The 13,280-nt window shown below is 46.0% G+C and overlaps 9 protein-coding genes across 9 annotated transcripts; 6 read left to right on the top strand and 3 right to left on the bottom strand.

Moving 5' to 3' along the window:
* Positions 1 to 2: 2 nt before the first annotated feature.
* On the bottom strand, positions 3 to 1,181 carry FOBCDRAFT_191904 (uncharacterized protein; the record flags this gene model as incomplete). Its single annotated transcript, XM_059608716.1, has 3 exons — positions 986 to 1,181; positions 667 to 892; positions 3 to 41 (listed from the first exon to the last, which is right to left on the bottom strand). The coding sequence occupies exons 1-3, from the start codon at positions 1,063 to 1,065 to the stop codon at positions 3 to 5; spliced, it is 345 nt and encodes a 114-aa protein (XP_059466145.1). The 5' UTR covers positions 1,066 to 1,181.
* Positions 1,182 to 1,477: 296 nt separating this feature from the next.
* Positions 1,478 to 2,992, bottom strand: FOBCDRAFT_233338 (uncharacterized protein). The gene is made up of 4 exons (XM_031192242.3): positions 2,414 to 2,992; positions 2,238 to 2,355; positions 2,119 to 2,180; positions 1,478 to 2,070 (listed from the first exon to the last, which is right to left on the bottom strand). Exons 1-4 carry the CDS (start codon positions 2,952 to 2,954, stop codon positions 1,718 to 1,720), a joined length of 1,074 nt encoding a protein of 357 aa, XP_031031088.2. The 5' UTR covers positions 2,955 to 2,992; the 3' UTR covers positions 1,478 to 1,717.
* Positions 2,993 to 3,639: 647 nt separating this feature from the next.
* On the top strand, positions 3,640 to 5,658 carry FOBCDRAFT_324133 (uncharacterized protein; the record flags this gene model as incomplete). The annotated part of the gene is made up of 2 exons (XM_031192241.3): positions 3,640 to 3,717; positions 3,874 to 5,658. The coding sequence occupies 2 exons, from the start codon at positions 3,640 to 3,642 to the stop codon at positions 5,590 to 5,592; spliced, it is 1,797 nt and encodes a 598-aa protein (XP_031031087.2). The 3' UTR covers positions 5,593 to 5,658.
* A 507-nt stretch (positions 5,659 to 6,165) lies between these two features.
* On the top strand, positions 6,166 to 6,471 carry FOBCDRAFT_281110 (uncharacterized protein; the record flags this gene model as incomplete). The annotated part of the gene is made up of 1 exon (XM_031192240.2): positions 6,166 to 6,471. The coding sequence occupies one exon, from the start codon at positions 6,166 to 6,168 to the stop codon at positions 6,469 to 6,471; it is 306 nt and encodes a 101-aa protein (XP_031031086.2).
* Positions 6,472 to 7,039: 568 nt separating this feature from the next.
* Positions 7,040 to 7,378, top strand: FOBCDRAFT_281109 (uncharacterized protein; the record flags this gene model as incomplete). The annotated part of the gene is made up of 1 exon (XM_031192239.2): positions 7,040 to 7,378. The coding sequence occupies one exon, from the start codon at positions 7,040 to 7,042 to the stop codon at positions 7,376 to 7,378; it is 339 nt and encodes a 112-aa protein (XP_031031085.2).
* Positions 7,379 to 8,078: 700 nt separating this feature from the next.
* FOBCDRAFT_281108 (uncharacterized protein) lies at positions 8,079 to 8,444 on the top strand (the record flags this gene model as incomplete). Its single annotated transcript, XM_031192238.2, has 1 exon — positions 8,079 to 8,444. The coding sequence occupies one exon, from the start codon at positions 8,079 to 8,081 to the stop codon at positions 8,442 to 8,444; it is 366 nt and encodes a 121-aa protein (XP_031031084.2).
* Positions 8,445 to 9,235: 791 nt separating this feature from the next.
* On the top strand, positions 9,236 to 9,712 carry FOBCDRAFT_208157 (uncharacterized protein; the record flags this gene model as incomplete). Its single annotated transcript, XM_054707469.1, has 1 exon — positions 9,236 to 9,712. The coding sequence occupies one exon, from the start codon at positions 9,236 to 9,238 to the stop codon at positions 9,710 to 9,712; it is 477 nt and encodes a 158-aa protein (XP_054563444.1).
* A 124-nt stretch (positions 9,713 to 9,836) lies between these two features.
* FOBCDRAFT_253923 (S-adenosyl-L-methionine-dependent methyltransferase) lies at positions 9,837 to 10,517 on the bottom strand (the record flags this gene model as incomplete). The annotated part of the gene is made up of 1 exon (XM_031192236.2): positions 9,837 to 10,517. One exon carries the CDS (start codon positions 10,515 to 10,517, stop codon positions 9,837 to 9,839), a length of 681 nt encoding a protein of 226 aa, XP_031031082.2.
* Positions 10,518 to 11,101: 584 nt separating this feature from the next.
* On the top strand, positions 11,102 to 13,090 carry FOBCDRAFT_286127 (galactose mutarotase-like domain-containing protein; the record flags this gene model as incomplete). Its single annotated transcript, XM_031192235.2, has 1 exon — positions 11,102 to 13,090. The coding sequence occupies one exon, from the start codon at positions 11,102 to 11,104 to the stop codon at positions 13,088 to 13,090; it is 1,989 nt and encodes a 662-aa protein (XP_031031081.2).
* Between the last annotated feature and the right edge of the window lie 190 nt (positions 13,091 to 13,280).

Genomic DNA, 13,280 nt, shown 5'->3' with positions numbered 1-13,280 from the left:
AGTCAACCCCAGAAGACCGCATTCCCGTCCCATGCCAGACTCTTTATATCCACCAAAAGGCGTGTTGTAAAGTTGAACGGGTACCCGTGCAGATAAGAGAATTTGCTGACAAATTACTCAGAACGGCATATAATTGGCTATCTTAACCGGGGTTTATCCGAGAAAAATATATCTTAGAGATAAATTTAAGGATTTCTATATAAAGGACTTATAAATAAAATAGGGAAAATTCTAAATAAATAAATCTAATTATATATTATAATATATACTTTTTATAAGTTATTTAAGCTATTATTAAGCCTAAAAAGATAAGTTAAAGTAGATTACTTAAAGAATATAAATTTATATTATTTTATACTTAAAAAAATAAAATAAAAATCTCTAAGTATAATTTTAACTTATATACAATAAGTAATATTTTTTCCTTATTTTTTAAAATATATTTTAGCCTTTAAAATTTAATTTTAAAATTATAATATAATTCTTTAAATATCTTACTTAATAATATTTTATAAAGAAAATAAATTATATAGAAAATTTCTTTAAAAAATGATATATATTTTAAATATTTTATTTAATTTTTAACTATTTTATATAAGGAGATATAAGCCTTTAAACTTATCTTATGTTAGCAAATTCTCTTATCTGCATGGGTACCTGTTCAACTTTATTTGCACGGGTACCCGTGCAGGTATGGATGGCCCGTGTTGAAAAACAGGTGACTAATACAGTTGATTCCAACCATCCCTGATCGTACTGCAACTTATCCACAAGCGGACCAAATCGCGTCTTTGGATCATTCACGTCACCAAACTCCTTTGCGCGAGCCTCCATCGCATCTCGATAAGCCGCAATGAACTCATCATAGAGACCCCCCTGGACATAAACACAACTACAGACCATACAGCCCTGTCCAATATTCTGAAGAATACTCTATGAATCAAATCAGTTATCCTCTTGGGGTGGAAGGTATTTGGCAACTTACGTCTTGTTAGACTTGGAGTCGACGAATGCGTTGTTGATAAATAGCTGCTTGGGCAACTCGGTAGCTGAGATGGATGCCATTTTGATGTTTATGATTGCTGGAATTAATTGTTGTTGATGTTGTTGTTATTCGATCAGATTTTTGTTTTTAAGGCCATACGATTAGCTACATTTATACGTTTTACTCGAAGCTCTTACATGTTCTTTCATCTACACGATCTCATTTCAATACATCATTTGCATCGGATGTCGCTCACGTCCCGAACCACTAATGCGGACTCCGCATATGAATCTCTACCGAGACTAATGGACGGTATAGAGTTTAACGTCTCGTTCCTCTAAACTCCTGGCGGGCATTGGATTCGTTCATGCAGGTCCAGGTTTACCTATCGGACTTAGCTTCGGACTTAACCAAACCTCGTGACTGGTGCAGTAGCTCCACGTATAAGTTGTCGCCCAACCCACTAGTTTATCGAGCACGGATCACAGGTTGCGGAGTTTGGTCAATACGAGTCTGATGCATTGAAATCGCGTCGTGATGATGGATGTTGTCGCTGCTAATTGTCCTTGACCGTCAATGATTGCGGTTTTGTCCATAGTCTTAACTCGATTATGCGGAGTTGGTTCGTCCAATGAGTAAGATTCTCACTCTAGCTTCAACAATATTCAGTCATAAACGGTCATTTAATTGAATCCCAATTAATTCCATAAACTTTTCTCTGCAACCAAAACCTCATCCATCACTTCGACTCCCCTTCCCCGTATTCAAATTCTCATCACTTACTCCCTCCTCCGTATACCACGTACTCGGCTGTTTCTTCGTCGTCGTCTGCACCAGCGAAATCTCACTATCCTGATCCCTCGACTGAAGACGACTTTGCCCCGATCGAAAGCCACTTGAGTTCGGAACTCTAAGATTTCTCGACGCTGATGTTGACCTCGGCATACCGCCGTATGAAGATCCCTTGGTCGTTCCGCCTTCGCGGAAGAAGTATGCGAATATTGAGCGGCTGAGGGCGAGGTTTGCGCCGACGATGCCGAGGTAGAGTTCGAGGTTTGACCAGATTGCTGTTATGGCGTAGACCCCTGGAAGTGTTAGGATAGGGTTTGAGGTTGGGTTTGGACTTGACTTACAGCTTAGATCTGATGTCACGACGCCCAGTGATGCTGCACGGGCGATTCCGAAACCGGTGGCACTATTGAACGTTAGTCACCAGATTGTGATGAGGAAGACGATCGATCGGCCAACTTACACTAGTCCCAAGCTCATCAAAGCCCAGACTGAGATCTTTGTCTTCAATGGAAGGCTGGTGTTCCATATCACAAGGACTGGTAGGAGAGAACATATCAAATCTGTGAGAATGGAAAAAGCTGGCGGGTTTTGTTAGCCAATCTCGACCTGGATCACTCGCATTCCAGAAATACATACCAATCGTAGCGTAAATATAGTAAATTCGAATTCGCGGGTTCCAACACTCGCCAACGCCAGTCCAGTATGCACTGACAGGTCTGCACTCAGAAAGCAAAATAATGATGCATCCAAAATTCGTAACAACCAATCCCGCCATGATCCCCCAAGCCGCGTACCTCACCCTCCTCGAATCCTTAATCCTCAACAAAAGCAACAGGATCGAAATCTTGAGTAAACAAATACTCGCAAAAAGCAAAATCTGCGCTACCCAACCGAGCTTATTATTCTGCACGTAATCCTCTGGCTCAATGAACCAGCGATGTCGTCCATTCCCAATACTAACCTGCCCAACCTGCACGCCGAACCGCGCGATGCCGAGCAATGTAACAATGATGATCGTGTAATCGTCCCAACCCGACGATCGTAGGGCTGAGCGTACCCATATCCTCACGCTAGTGGTGATGATCACCAGGGCGAGACACGTCCCCGATATGCCCAGGAGGATTGGACCGACGTTTTGATCGGGTGGTAATGGGTTCGGTGGTTGCACGGATGCCATGATCAGCGATATGACGAAAGAATAACGAGAGAGAGAGGGGGGAAGGGGGAGTGCATGAATTGGCAGTAATCAGTAGGTGACATTTGTTTATGTACAGTCTGCGCGGCATTTCTTGACGGGCAGGGGGATGGGACCAGATCTGATGCATCACACGGCGCAGCTGTTGCCGAAACTTAAATTCTATTAAAGGTAACATCAGGTTCTGCCACCTACTGTTTTGATCACGAAAATTCCACTGTTCGAGTCATTCTGACCCATTGACCGTTGGGTTTATACGCGGTTTCCAGCATGCCCGCGCATCGTACCATGGCATTATTCAGGTCTCTATAATCACTATATCCCCCGTTTTCTCTAATTCTATTCGTCGCTGTAAGCGAAGAACGCTTAAATCCCCCTGGTCTGCTCCGTAAGCAAAACCTTATTGTGCATTGGCGGGGTTTCATCGTCCGCCAAGGACGTATTGGTCGCCCTAAACAGGCGTCGCTCCGCTCCCTGTCACGGATGAGTCTTCCGCTTGTCAGTTGAATTTACAGTTAAATACTACCTTAATCTGCAGGGGCAAATGCATGAGCGGGCACTCAATAAAGGCTTCAGTTCCCGGGCGTTCCTCTCTTTCTTCTTTTGTCTGTGTTCTGCAGCTTTGTGGCGATTACCGTGCACTGTAATATCTGTTACTTTTTGAACCATGCTTGTCAAGCTGCATTTGTGGTTTAGCCTTGCTGCAGCTGCAGTAGCGGCCCCGTCAAAGGATGCGTATGATTATGTGAGTTTACTGTTTGAGTCAATTTGTCTCCAATCCAAACGGCATTTGTCTCAGTTTGCCAATTGAACGTTTTAACTCTAATGACATGTCGCATTATTCATCTTAAATCGAGGAATTCCTCGGATCTCTCGGCTAATCATGAACCCTTTTTAACAGATCGTCGTCGGAGGTGGCACAGCTGGTGTCGCAGTCGCTGCTCGTCTCAGCGAAGGCCTCCCATCTGCCAACATTCTCCTCATCGAAGCCGGTCCCGCTGCACACGATGAACCAAAGATCAACATCCCCGGCATGAAGGGCTCGACCCTAGGTACAAAGTACGATTGGAACTTTACGACTGTTCCGCAAACAGGCGCGAATAACAGAGTTTGGCCGATCAATCGTGGTAAGGTCTTGGGAGGGAGCTCGGCTCTCAATCTCATGACCTATGATCGTGCTGCGGTTGCTGAATATGATGCCTGGCAAGCGCTCGGCAACCCGGGTTGGAACTGGAAGACGATGATCAAGGCGATGATGAAGTCTGAGACATTTACCGGCAAGAACACTGCGACGTACGGATCAAAGGGCGTTGGCGACAGCGGTCCCGTCAAGGCTGTCGTCAATCGCATCATCCCCAAGCATCAAGAGTCTTGGATTCCAACTCTCAACAAGCTCGGAGTTCGCAAGAATCTCGAGTCGCTAGGTGGCGATCCTCTTGGTGTTATGTACCAGCCCAGCAGCATTGACCCCTCGAACTACAATCGGTCTTACAGTGCCAACGCCTACACGGAAATCTCGGGTCCCAACCTTGAGATTCTTGCCGATACCATCGTCGCCAAGATCAACGTCTCTGGCCCTGCTGCGAAGAAGAAGGCCATCGCTACTGGCGTTACCCTCCAGGACGGAACCTACGTCAAAGCCCGTCGCGAAGTCATCCTCTCCGCTGGTTCAATCCAGAGCCCTGGTCTTCTCGAACAATCCGGCATCGGAAGTAAATCCGTTCTTTCCGCCGCCGGTATCAAGCAGATCATCGATCTTCCCGGCGTCGGCGAAAATCTTCAGGACCATCTCCGCGTCATGACTTCATACCAGCTCAAGCCAGAGTTTCTTTCCTTCGATGCCCTTCGAAGCAATGCTACCTTTGCCGCTGAGCAGCTTGCTCTCTGGAATGCTGGCAAGCGCTCCCTGTACGATTACACCGGCAGCGCATACACCTTCTCAACATGGAAGCAAGCCCTTGGTAGCGATGCCAAGTTGGTATCACTTGCTAAAGACGCTGCTGGTAAGGATGCTAGCAAGGTTGACAAGAAGAAGTTGGATTTCCTCAAAGATTCTTCTGTTCCTCAGGTCGAGGTCATTTTCTCTGATGGTTACACCGGTGTAAAAGGTTATCCCGCCGCCACGTCTCCACTCTTCGGCAAGGGCTTCGTCACTCTCATTGGTGTAGTCATGCATCCTCTCAGCCGCGGTAGCGTTCACATCAATCCCTCAGACCCAGCTGGTAAACCCACTATCAACCCCAACTACCTCAGCAACCCCCATGATGTCGAAGCTGTCTTCCAAACAGTCAAGTACAACCGAAAGATCGCAAACACCGAGCCCATGCGCTCAATCTGGGAGGATGAGTACGAACCTGGTCTGGATGTCAAGACTGATGAGCAGATCAAGGATTATGTCTTGAGAACGACGCTGAGCATTTTCCATCCTAGCGGTACTTGCGCTATGCTCCCCAAGGCAGATGGTGGTGTCGTTGATGCCAAGCTCAAGGTTTATGGTACTGAGAACCTTCGTGTTGTTGATGCTAGTGTTATTCCTCTGTTGATCTCAGCGCATATTCAGACCGCGGTTTATGGCATTGCTGAGATTGCCGCTGAACTCATCATCAAGGATACGAAATAAGTAATTATTAGTTAAAACTCAGATAGAACGGAGCATATCTTCACTGATTAGCCGTTTCAATTAATTACTTGCCATTCTGAGGTTTTCACTCGCCAACAAGTGGCTCCCGACCCGGGCGCCAAGAGGTGAGAATCCGAGGCCCAATCCAGCCTCTGAATAAAGGAAACCGGTAGAAACTTCAATGCCTCCATCTGACCTCTGAATCGGATACGTGTTGCCTCGAGAAGTTATTAATTGTTGGTAGATCCGCAGTCACTAATGCCTGAAGTCAAGTAATCACGTTGTCTGGATGCCTTCGCTCTGTGGTTGAAGGTCATACGCCCATCAGTCAACAAAGAAGCCTGGTCTCTGACATTGAATATCAGTATGAGTGCCATTGTCCTCTTGCTTTAGTGAATACATCGCCATATCTAGCGCGCAGCATCATTGTCCAAATGGCTGTCGACAATATGCTCTCCACCACCGTCCCGTTCCATCTTCGTGCATCGCAACGTTCAGGGTTCTATCCTCATCCACCTCATTACAATCATCACAAAAGACGGGTACCACGACCAGTCAATCTCACGTTTCACAATGGCGATTCAGTACGTGCACAACTTCTTTCGCCGAGATCCAAGCCGTCCATCCAAAGATAAGAAGCTCGACAGCTTTGTTCAAAAGTCGAAAGGACAGTACCAAGCCAAGTTTCTGGATAAGGATAAGCAGTTCCTTCGAATCACTCGAGCTTTTGTGGAGAGCAATAGCGTGGAGGACACTATTGAAGACGTCTTCAAGGCGATGAAAAGAAGGGGGCTCAAGAAGTACTGGCAACGAAAGCTCACTGTCACTGGTTGCTATTCCGACTACGTTGACGTTGACGTGGCGGACCTGGGGAAGTGAGAAGATTTGACGGCGACAAGGGAAATTGGAAAGAAGATTAATTATGCATCAATTGCGACAGGCTTTGGATGGTTCGCCCGTGGTTTCATTGGTTTATGTGGAATGTTCAAGTGCTGGACTAAGAACGCTATGGGAGGGATTCTTGGCAGTGAGAATTCGACCGAAGATGAGGTCTTGACATTCCTGCGCCACAAACAGTAACTAATTCATGGCATTCATCGTCTCAGTCCCCATATGGCGTATGCATTAACTCATAGTGCTACACTAAAAAAGGAAAGAAACCATTTTTGCGAAAATTGAAGATAGCTCAATGGTCAACTGCGAAAGAGACTCGGAGCCGATCAAAGCGTTCTACGCTAAACTGAGTTCGTCATTGACTCTGAACAGAATCACCGTTGTCCTTTGACCCGTGAACAAGATACGGTTTGCTTGTATAACATCACTGTTCAGCAACTGAGCAGAGAACATCCTCATCACACACAATATCAGTGATCTTCGCCATGTAAATTAAGCGTGATCGCCTTCTCGACCTACCGATCGAAACATCCATACACAACGCTAAGAAACCATGTCACAACCAACTTTCGTCACCAAGCCCACGCATACCCACACAATATGGCGCCAAAGGCCTTTGAGCAAAATGCAGAAACTGGTCGGTCTATTCATCCCCAAGGCAGATATCAAACTTTTCAAGTTCGTCTTAAAGCATAAGCTCTACCATATGGATTATTGGGATAATAAGCTTCGATTGACGGTACCATTAGGCAACAAGATCCCAGAAAGGGCACTTGCAGATCTTGGTGCTCTAATGGAAATTGAAGGACTGGACAAGTACTGGGAATTCGTGACGTGGGTGCTTACCGACGATCCGCTAAAGGTCGATCCAAGGGTGTACAACATTAAATAGGCAAGTTACTCGAACAATGGAGCTCTAAGAGACAGTTTGTGAATTGATTTTCTATAATTCTCTCTTGGCTTGATGTTTTACCTTGACAATTGACCGTGGTGACGGAGGAGAGGACCACTTTCTTGTTGAAACTACCTAAATAGGCAGTTCGCGACCGTGGTGGGTAACTGTGATTGGTCCCGAGGAGCACCAATAGTGATCCTGAGGCAGGTCTTTCGCCTATGTTGAAAATTAACTCAATTGAATTCTCATTATTTGTATTTCCTGTAAGGTGTAAACTAATTCAGAATTGCCCCTGTGCCATCTTGTCAAGTATTCAAGCTCAGATTCCGGTGCAGATATCTATATAAGGAATTCTCACATGCTTTGAAGAATTCCTATCAATGACATGTTTCCTTATACATCACCGATTGATTCACAATGCTAAGCAATATAATTAGCAACGGTCTCCCTTCATTACCTATAATGCCTCTGAAGGTCTGGAGACTGACAGCAGTGATGATAGCTCCTGTATGTATGTGATGCTTCGCATGCCTACTGGCGGAAGCATCACGGTCTTAAAATCGACTCCAAGTCTGTATCACAGAGAACATTCAGGCACCTATTGGATGGTATAAGACAGTGACCTAGATATTGGACCTCAGCTCAATCAACAAACCACATCACACCAACACAACGACAACGAACGACTGCCAATATCATGGGTGCAACGACAGCCAAAAAACTCCGGGAATGGTCTGAGTGGTGGAACGAAGACTTCAGACACTATTACTATGCTAAAATGAAGAACGGCTATTTACCATCATTGTGTCGCTTTACTTCGAAGTATGCCGGTAAATATGAGGTTGATTTCGACAACGTGAAGGAGACTCTTCATATTATATTGCCCAAAGACGATTATTATCACAAGGGCGTTTACGCTCACAGAGAAATTAGAAGAGAGCTTGAAGCAGCAATGACAAAGCACATGCCTGGATATTGGGTAAAGGATGAGGCGAGGCACGGAGAAAGGGATGAACACTTTTCAAAGTCGGTGGAAGAGCACTATCAAGAGCAGGAGGCTTAAGTTCAGAGATGAAGCTACAGGGGGAAAGATACGAGGGATCTGACCAGAGGGGGTTCCATAATCAAAATTCAGCATAGCTACTTAACTATCAAGCGGATCAATAGCCCTCTTCAACATGATTTCTCGCCTTGGCAAACAGCCCCTGGGTGGCCAGAAAAATGGCAATGGATTTTAAGATGATGATCAAACCAGTGATTGCTAAGCGCTCAGTGTCAAGGCAGAGAACCAGATATTGTTAGGAGTCGCAATGTTTACATGGGATACTATAACTCAAGCAATCGAACTCAAATGGAAGAGGCCAAATGTTGGGTAAGCTGTCGTAAACCAGGGGTGGTATCTTCCAGGGTCGTAAAGTATGCATCTATAATGATACGCAATTGAATGGCATGCATTGAGGTCTCCTCTTTGACTGAAATCTCTACCTAGCCCTTTCAATCTGTGAATGTGACAATTTGCACTGAGTAGTCTTGTTCAGTATGAACCGTTTCCACTCTGAGTGTTACAGCTTCTGCAGAGTCACTGATGGTTCCGAGTGTGAGCCAGGCCCCCATGACTTGTAGAATCATCACTCTCGGTATTTTCTGGAATGGTGTCCTCTTCACAGCCTATCTTTCCATGGGCATCATTCCATAAAAGAAGCGTTCAGCGTGCTCTCTCGGCCAACCCATCAGATTACCTCACAGACAACTTCAAACAATACACTTAATCAAAAACACAATGGAATCTTTCGATCTTGTCCAACCACCCCCACCATATGCTAACGAGCCATCTCCACCTTTAACAAGTTCATCATGGCAACTCCAACTTCTCAAGAACCATCCCAACTATCTCCAGAACAAATGCAGTTGTATGAAACAATCAGGCATTTCTTATACACCAGAAAGAGGGATGTCCGTATGCCTGCAGTCGCAAAGACCGTATTGGAGGTCTCGATCCAGAAGCACATGGCGAAGTACGAAGTGGAGTTTTTGGACAACGACGAAAGACTTCACGTTGCACTACCCCTCAAGGTGTGTGGGGAGGATAGTTATGAGGTGTACCTGAGTCTTAAAGAAATGCGCGATGCTGTGGAGAAGGCGAATCTTTCGACCTTCTTCCACAGTGATGAAACCCAGCTTTCGAGAGAGATGATTCAGATGACGCAAGTCCGCATACCACAGCTTCAAAACCTAAACGCCACAACAGGGAAGGAGGGCGAAAGAATCAAAGCTGAACAGCGTCAGCTAGAAATACACGAGAAAGCGATAGCACGACAGATGGCACGATAGAATTAGAATCTATGAAGAGTCGCAGTACTAAGGCTCCGGATGCAGCGACATAGATGTAGGCTAGAGAGATACAGCAAGCTCATCTGCGGGCTTAATATACAAGCTCCGTCTTTTCAATAAAATACTATGCGTTAACTTTCTTTGAGATAGTCCACATGAATCTGTCATCTGCATCTTCTTCTAAAACCGCATGTTGAACTTCCAATCCAGCTTCCTGAGTTAACGCCTTTAAAAGTGCCTCCTTCCCAAGTCCGCTCCAAAACATCCACCCTTTTTCTTGAATCCATTTCTCGTCAATAATGACTGACGCCTCATCAGTACCGAATGTTGATAAAAAGACACCACCCGGGGCTAGCCATCTGCCAATTCGCTTTATCATCTCTCTCTGTTCTTCTTGTGGTAAATGTATAATGCTGTACAGCGCCACGATTGCCGTGAGGGAACCAGGTGCAAAGTCTAGTTTCATCATGTCTCCAGGGTAAAACTCAACACGATCTTGGTACCCAGCCAGGTTTTGTCGAGCGAGATCTAGTTGAACGTCGGAGAGGTCGTTGGCGTGTACATGGACAGACGGTGCACGAGCGAGCAAAGTTGAGATAAAGGGGCTTCCAGAACCGCATCCCAGCTCAAGGACTTGCTTCTTCATCGTATCGCTAGCTGATGCCAATTCTGGACAGGAATTGAGAAGTTTATCGAGGTAGGTCAGACGAAGTTCGTTGTGGCGCGCTGTCCAAGCGTTGTATGCGGGTGCAATCACATTGTATGATGCCCGAAGGCGATCCTTTATATCAACAGGTGGTTCCATGATCTCAATTTCTGAGGAGATTCAGCTTTGTCAGATGTTTTTTTGTAGGTTAGAGATTTAATTGTTGAAGAATGAATTCAAGACTGTAGAGAAGTAGTTGGTCTGATGAGTCATGCCGGCCGCCAAGTGTAAGACTACCTTAGCTAGCGTATTCCGTCGTTGCTGTTTCGGTTCAACGTCGGTTAGACCAGAATCTTGACGACAACAACAGAGCTATTTACATTCTTAGGCCTAACTCAAAAAAGAATATGTGGTCGGACTGTCGGCTATGGCAGTTCATAACAAAACTGCATATCCTGCTCCGGAAGAATTTTTGAACTGCCTGAATAGGACTGTCGACGCAGATCTTAGCCTGTCGTGGTCAAGACATCGTCATATCTGCCCCTGTCTTCCCCGCGTCGTTTGCGGCCCAGTGGTGGGACTCAGGCGGCTAAATTATCCCATCCATACAAACGACGACATATTTCCCCCGGTGCATTTACTGCCGAAGCCTTCGGTACAATTGAGCCGAGTGACAATGTTTGCATTTAAACCCTGTGAAGTCTCTTTTTAAGTGAACATCAGCGATCAAAAGCACATTCATCATGGGGTTCTTCTCGTTGAAGTCGTTGGCTTTGGTCGCTGGGCTAATCAGCCATACTTTAGCCGAATTGACTACTGCTGAGAACTCAACCCACATCTCCCTCTCCAACAAGCGATTCGCAGTTGTCCTCGCTAAATCCAGCGGACACATCATCGATGCTACTCTCGATGGCCAAGATCTGCTCGGACCGCTGAGCGGAAACAGCGGCAAGGGTCCCTATGTCGACTGCTCTTGTATCCCAACCGGTTTCTGGACACCGGGTAGCACCGCTGATCTCCGCCTTGTCAAAGGCACTGATTCTACTGGAACAAAGTATGGTGGAATTATCATGAGCGACACCTACAAGCCCACCAACCAGACTCTGTCGCAGTACTTCTTCCTTAGGGGTGAAGAGACTGGTCTGCATGCGTTTACCCGCCTTACATACTTCAATGCGTCAAAGCCCTTTTTGCGCGACCTTGGCGAACTACGTACCCTGTTCAGGCCGAATACCAAGCTTTGGACCCATTTCTCCACCAGCGAAGGGAACTATGGTCCTCTGCCAGACGCTTCCGGTGCCTTGACAGTCCAAGATGCTACTTGGTATGTCGGCAATAAAACCGATGACCCATATGTGGAGCAATACTCGGACTACTGGACCAAGTACAGTCTTTCAGAGAGCTGGCGTAACCATGACGTTCATGGCCAATTCAGCGACGGATCCACCAGTTCTGATGGAAGTACATTCGGCGCATGGCTGGTTCACAACACGCGAGAGACATACTACGGCGGACCCTTGCACTCCGACCTCGTCGTTGATGGTATCGTGTATAATTACATTGTATCTGGGCACCACGGCGCACCGATGCCGAACATCACCCATGGCTTTGATCGAACCTGGGGTCCTCAGTTTTACTACTTCAACAAAGGCGATAAAGACGCAACTCTTGCCGATCTCCGAGCTGATGCTGCCAAGTACGCGGATCCAGAGTGGAATGTAAAGTTCTACGACAGCATTGCCGAGTATGTCCCGAACTTTACACCTTCAGCAAAACGAACTCCCTATAGTGGTAAAGTGAAGCTTCCCAAGGGCGCAAAGAAGCCGATTATTGTTCTTTCTGAGAACAAGCAGGATTTCCAGCTCAATGTGTTCAATACCAAGTCGCTTCAGTATTGGGCTGAGATTGATGAGTCTGGAAGTTTTAGCATTCCTCAAGTCGTCGACGGACTGTATAGAGTCACTATCTACGCTGATGAAGTCTTTGGATGGTTCATCAAAGACGACATTCGCATTTCTAAATCTCACAACAAGGGTAGCTTCACATGGAAAGAAGACAATGCTGGCAAAGAGCTCTGGCGTATTGGAACACCAGACAAGTCCTCAGGGGAGTACCTTCACGGATATGCGCCTGATACCTCAAAGCCTCTTCAACCCGAGCAGTACCGCATTTACTGGGGCAAATACGACTTTGTTGAAGATTTTCCAAAGGGCGTCAGCTTTCACATCGGAAAGGATAAGGAAGCTGAAGACTTGAACTACGTTCACTGGTCCTTCATCGCTGCAAAGGGAAACCACCTGCGATCAGAGAATTACTACGACAACGTCAACAACTGGACCATAACCTTTGACCTAACTAAGTCTCAACTCAGAAGTGTCAAAACAGCTACCTTCACAGTCCAACTCGCAGGTGTACGTACTGGAAACGGTAACGCGAAGTGGACACCCGTCAACGATCGTTTCAACAGCAATCTCCCCTGGACCGTCAACGTCAACGGAGGCTATGAAGATACATGGGTGATTCCCTACTGGCGAAGCGGTTCGTGTGCTGTTCGCAGCGCGGTAGCTTGTCAGAACATTGAGCACAAGTTTGAGTTTCCAGCTTCGAAGCTGAAATCTGGAAGGAATGAGTTTGTGTTGAGTTTGCCGTATAATGCTTCTAGTGTTGAGACGGCGCTTTTGCCTGATACGCTTTATGTACAGTATGATGCTTTGAGGTTGGAGGTTAAGTAGTTCGTCACACCTTGCTGCGACTTGCTTCAGCAATTCATTTTATTGTTGCCAAAAAGCGTGATAAATACAGATGTAATATGGAGGAAGACATAGCAGATCTCAAATAATACTATCAAATACTTGTTTGCGTTCAATTCATCATGGCTGAAGAATCTGCTGGATAAATTCCAATACGAGGCTAATTATCGCT

This window comes from Fusarium oxysporum, chromosome XI (genome assembly GCF_013085055.1).
Source record: "Fusarium oxysporum Fo47 chromosome XI, complete sequence".
Lineage (NCBI taxonomy): Eukaryota > Fungi > Ascomycota > Sordariomycetes > Hypocreales > Nectriaceae > Fusarium > Fusarium oxysporum.
Note: the sequence above shows the minus strand (reverse complement) of the source record. Positions and strands in the feature narration are given on the sequence as shown.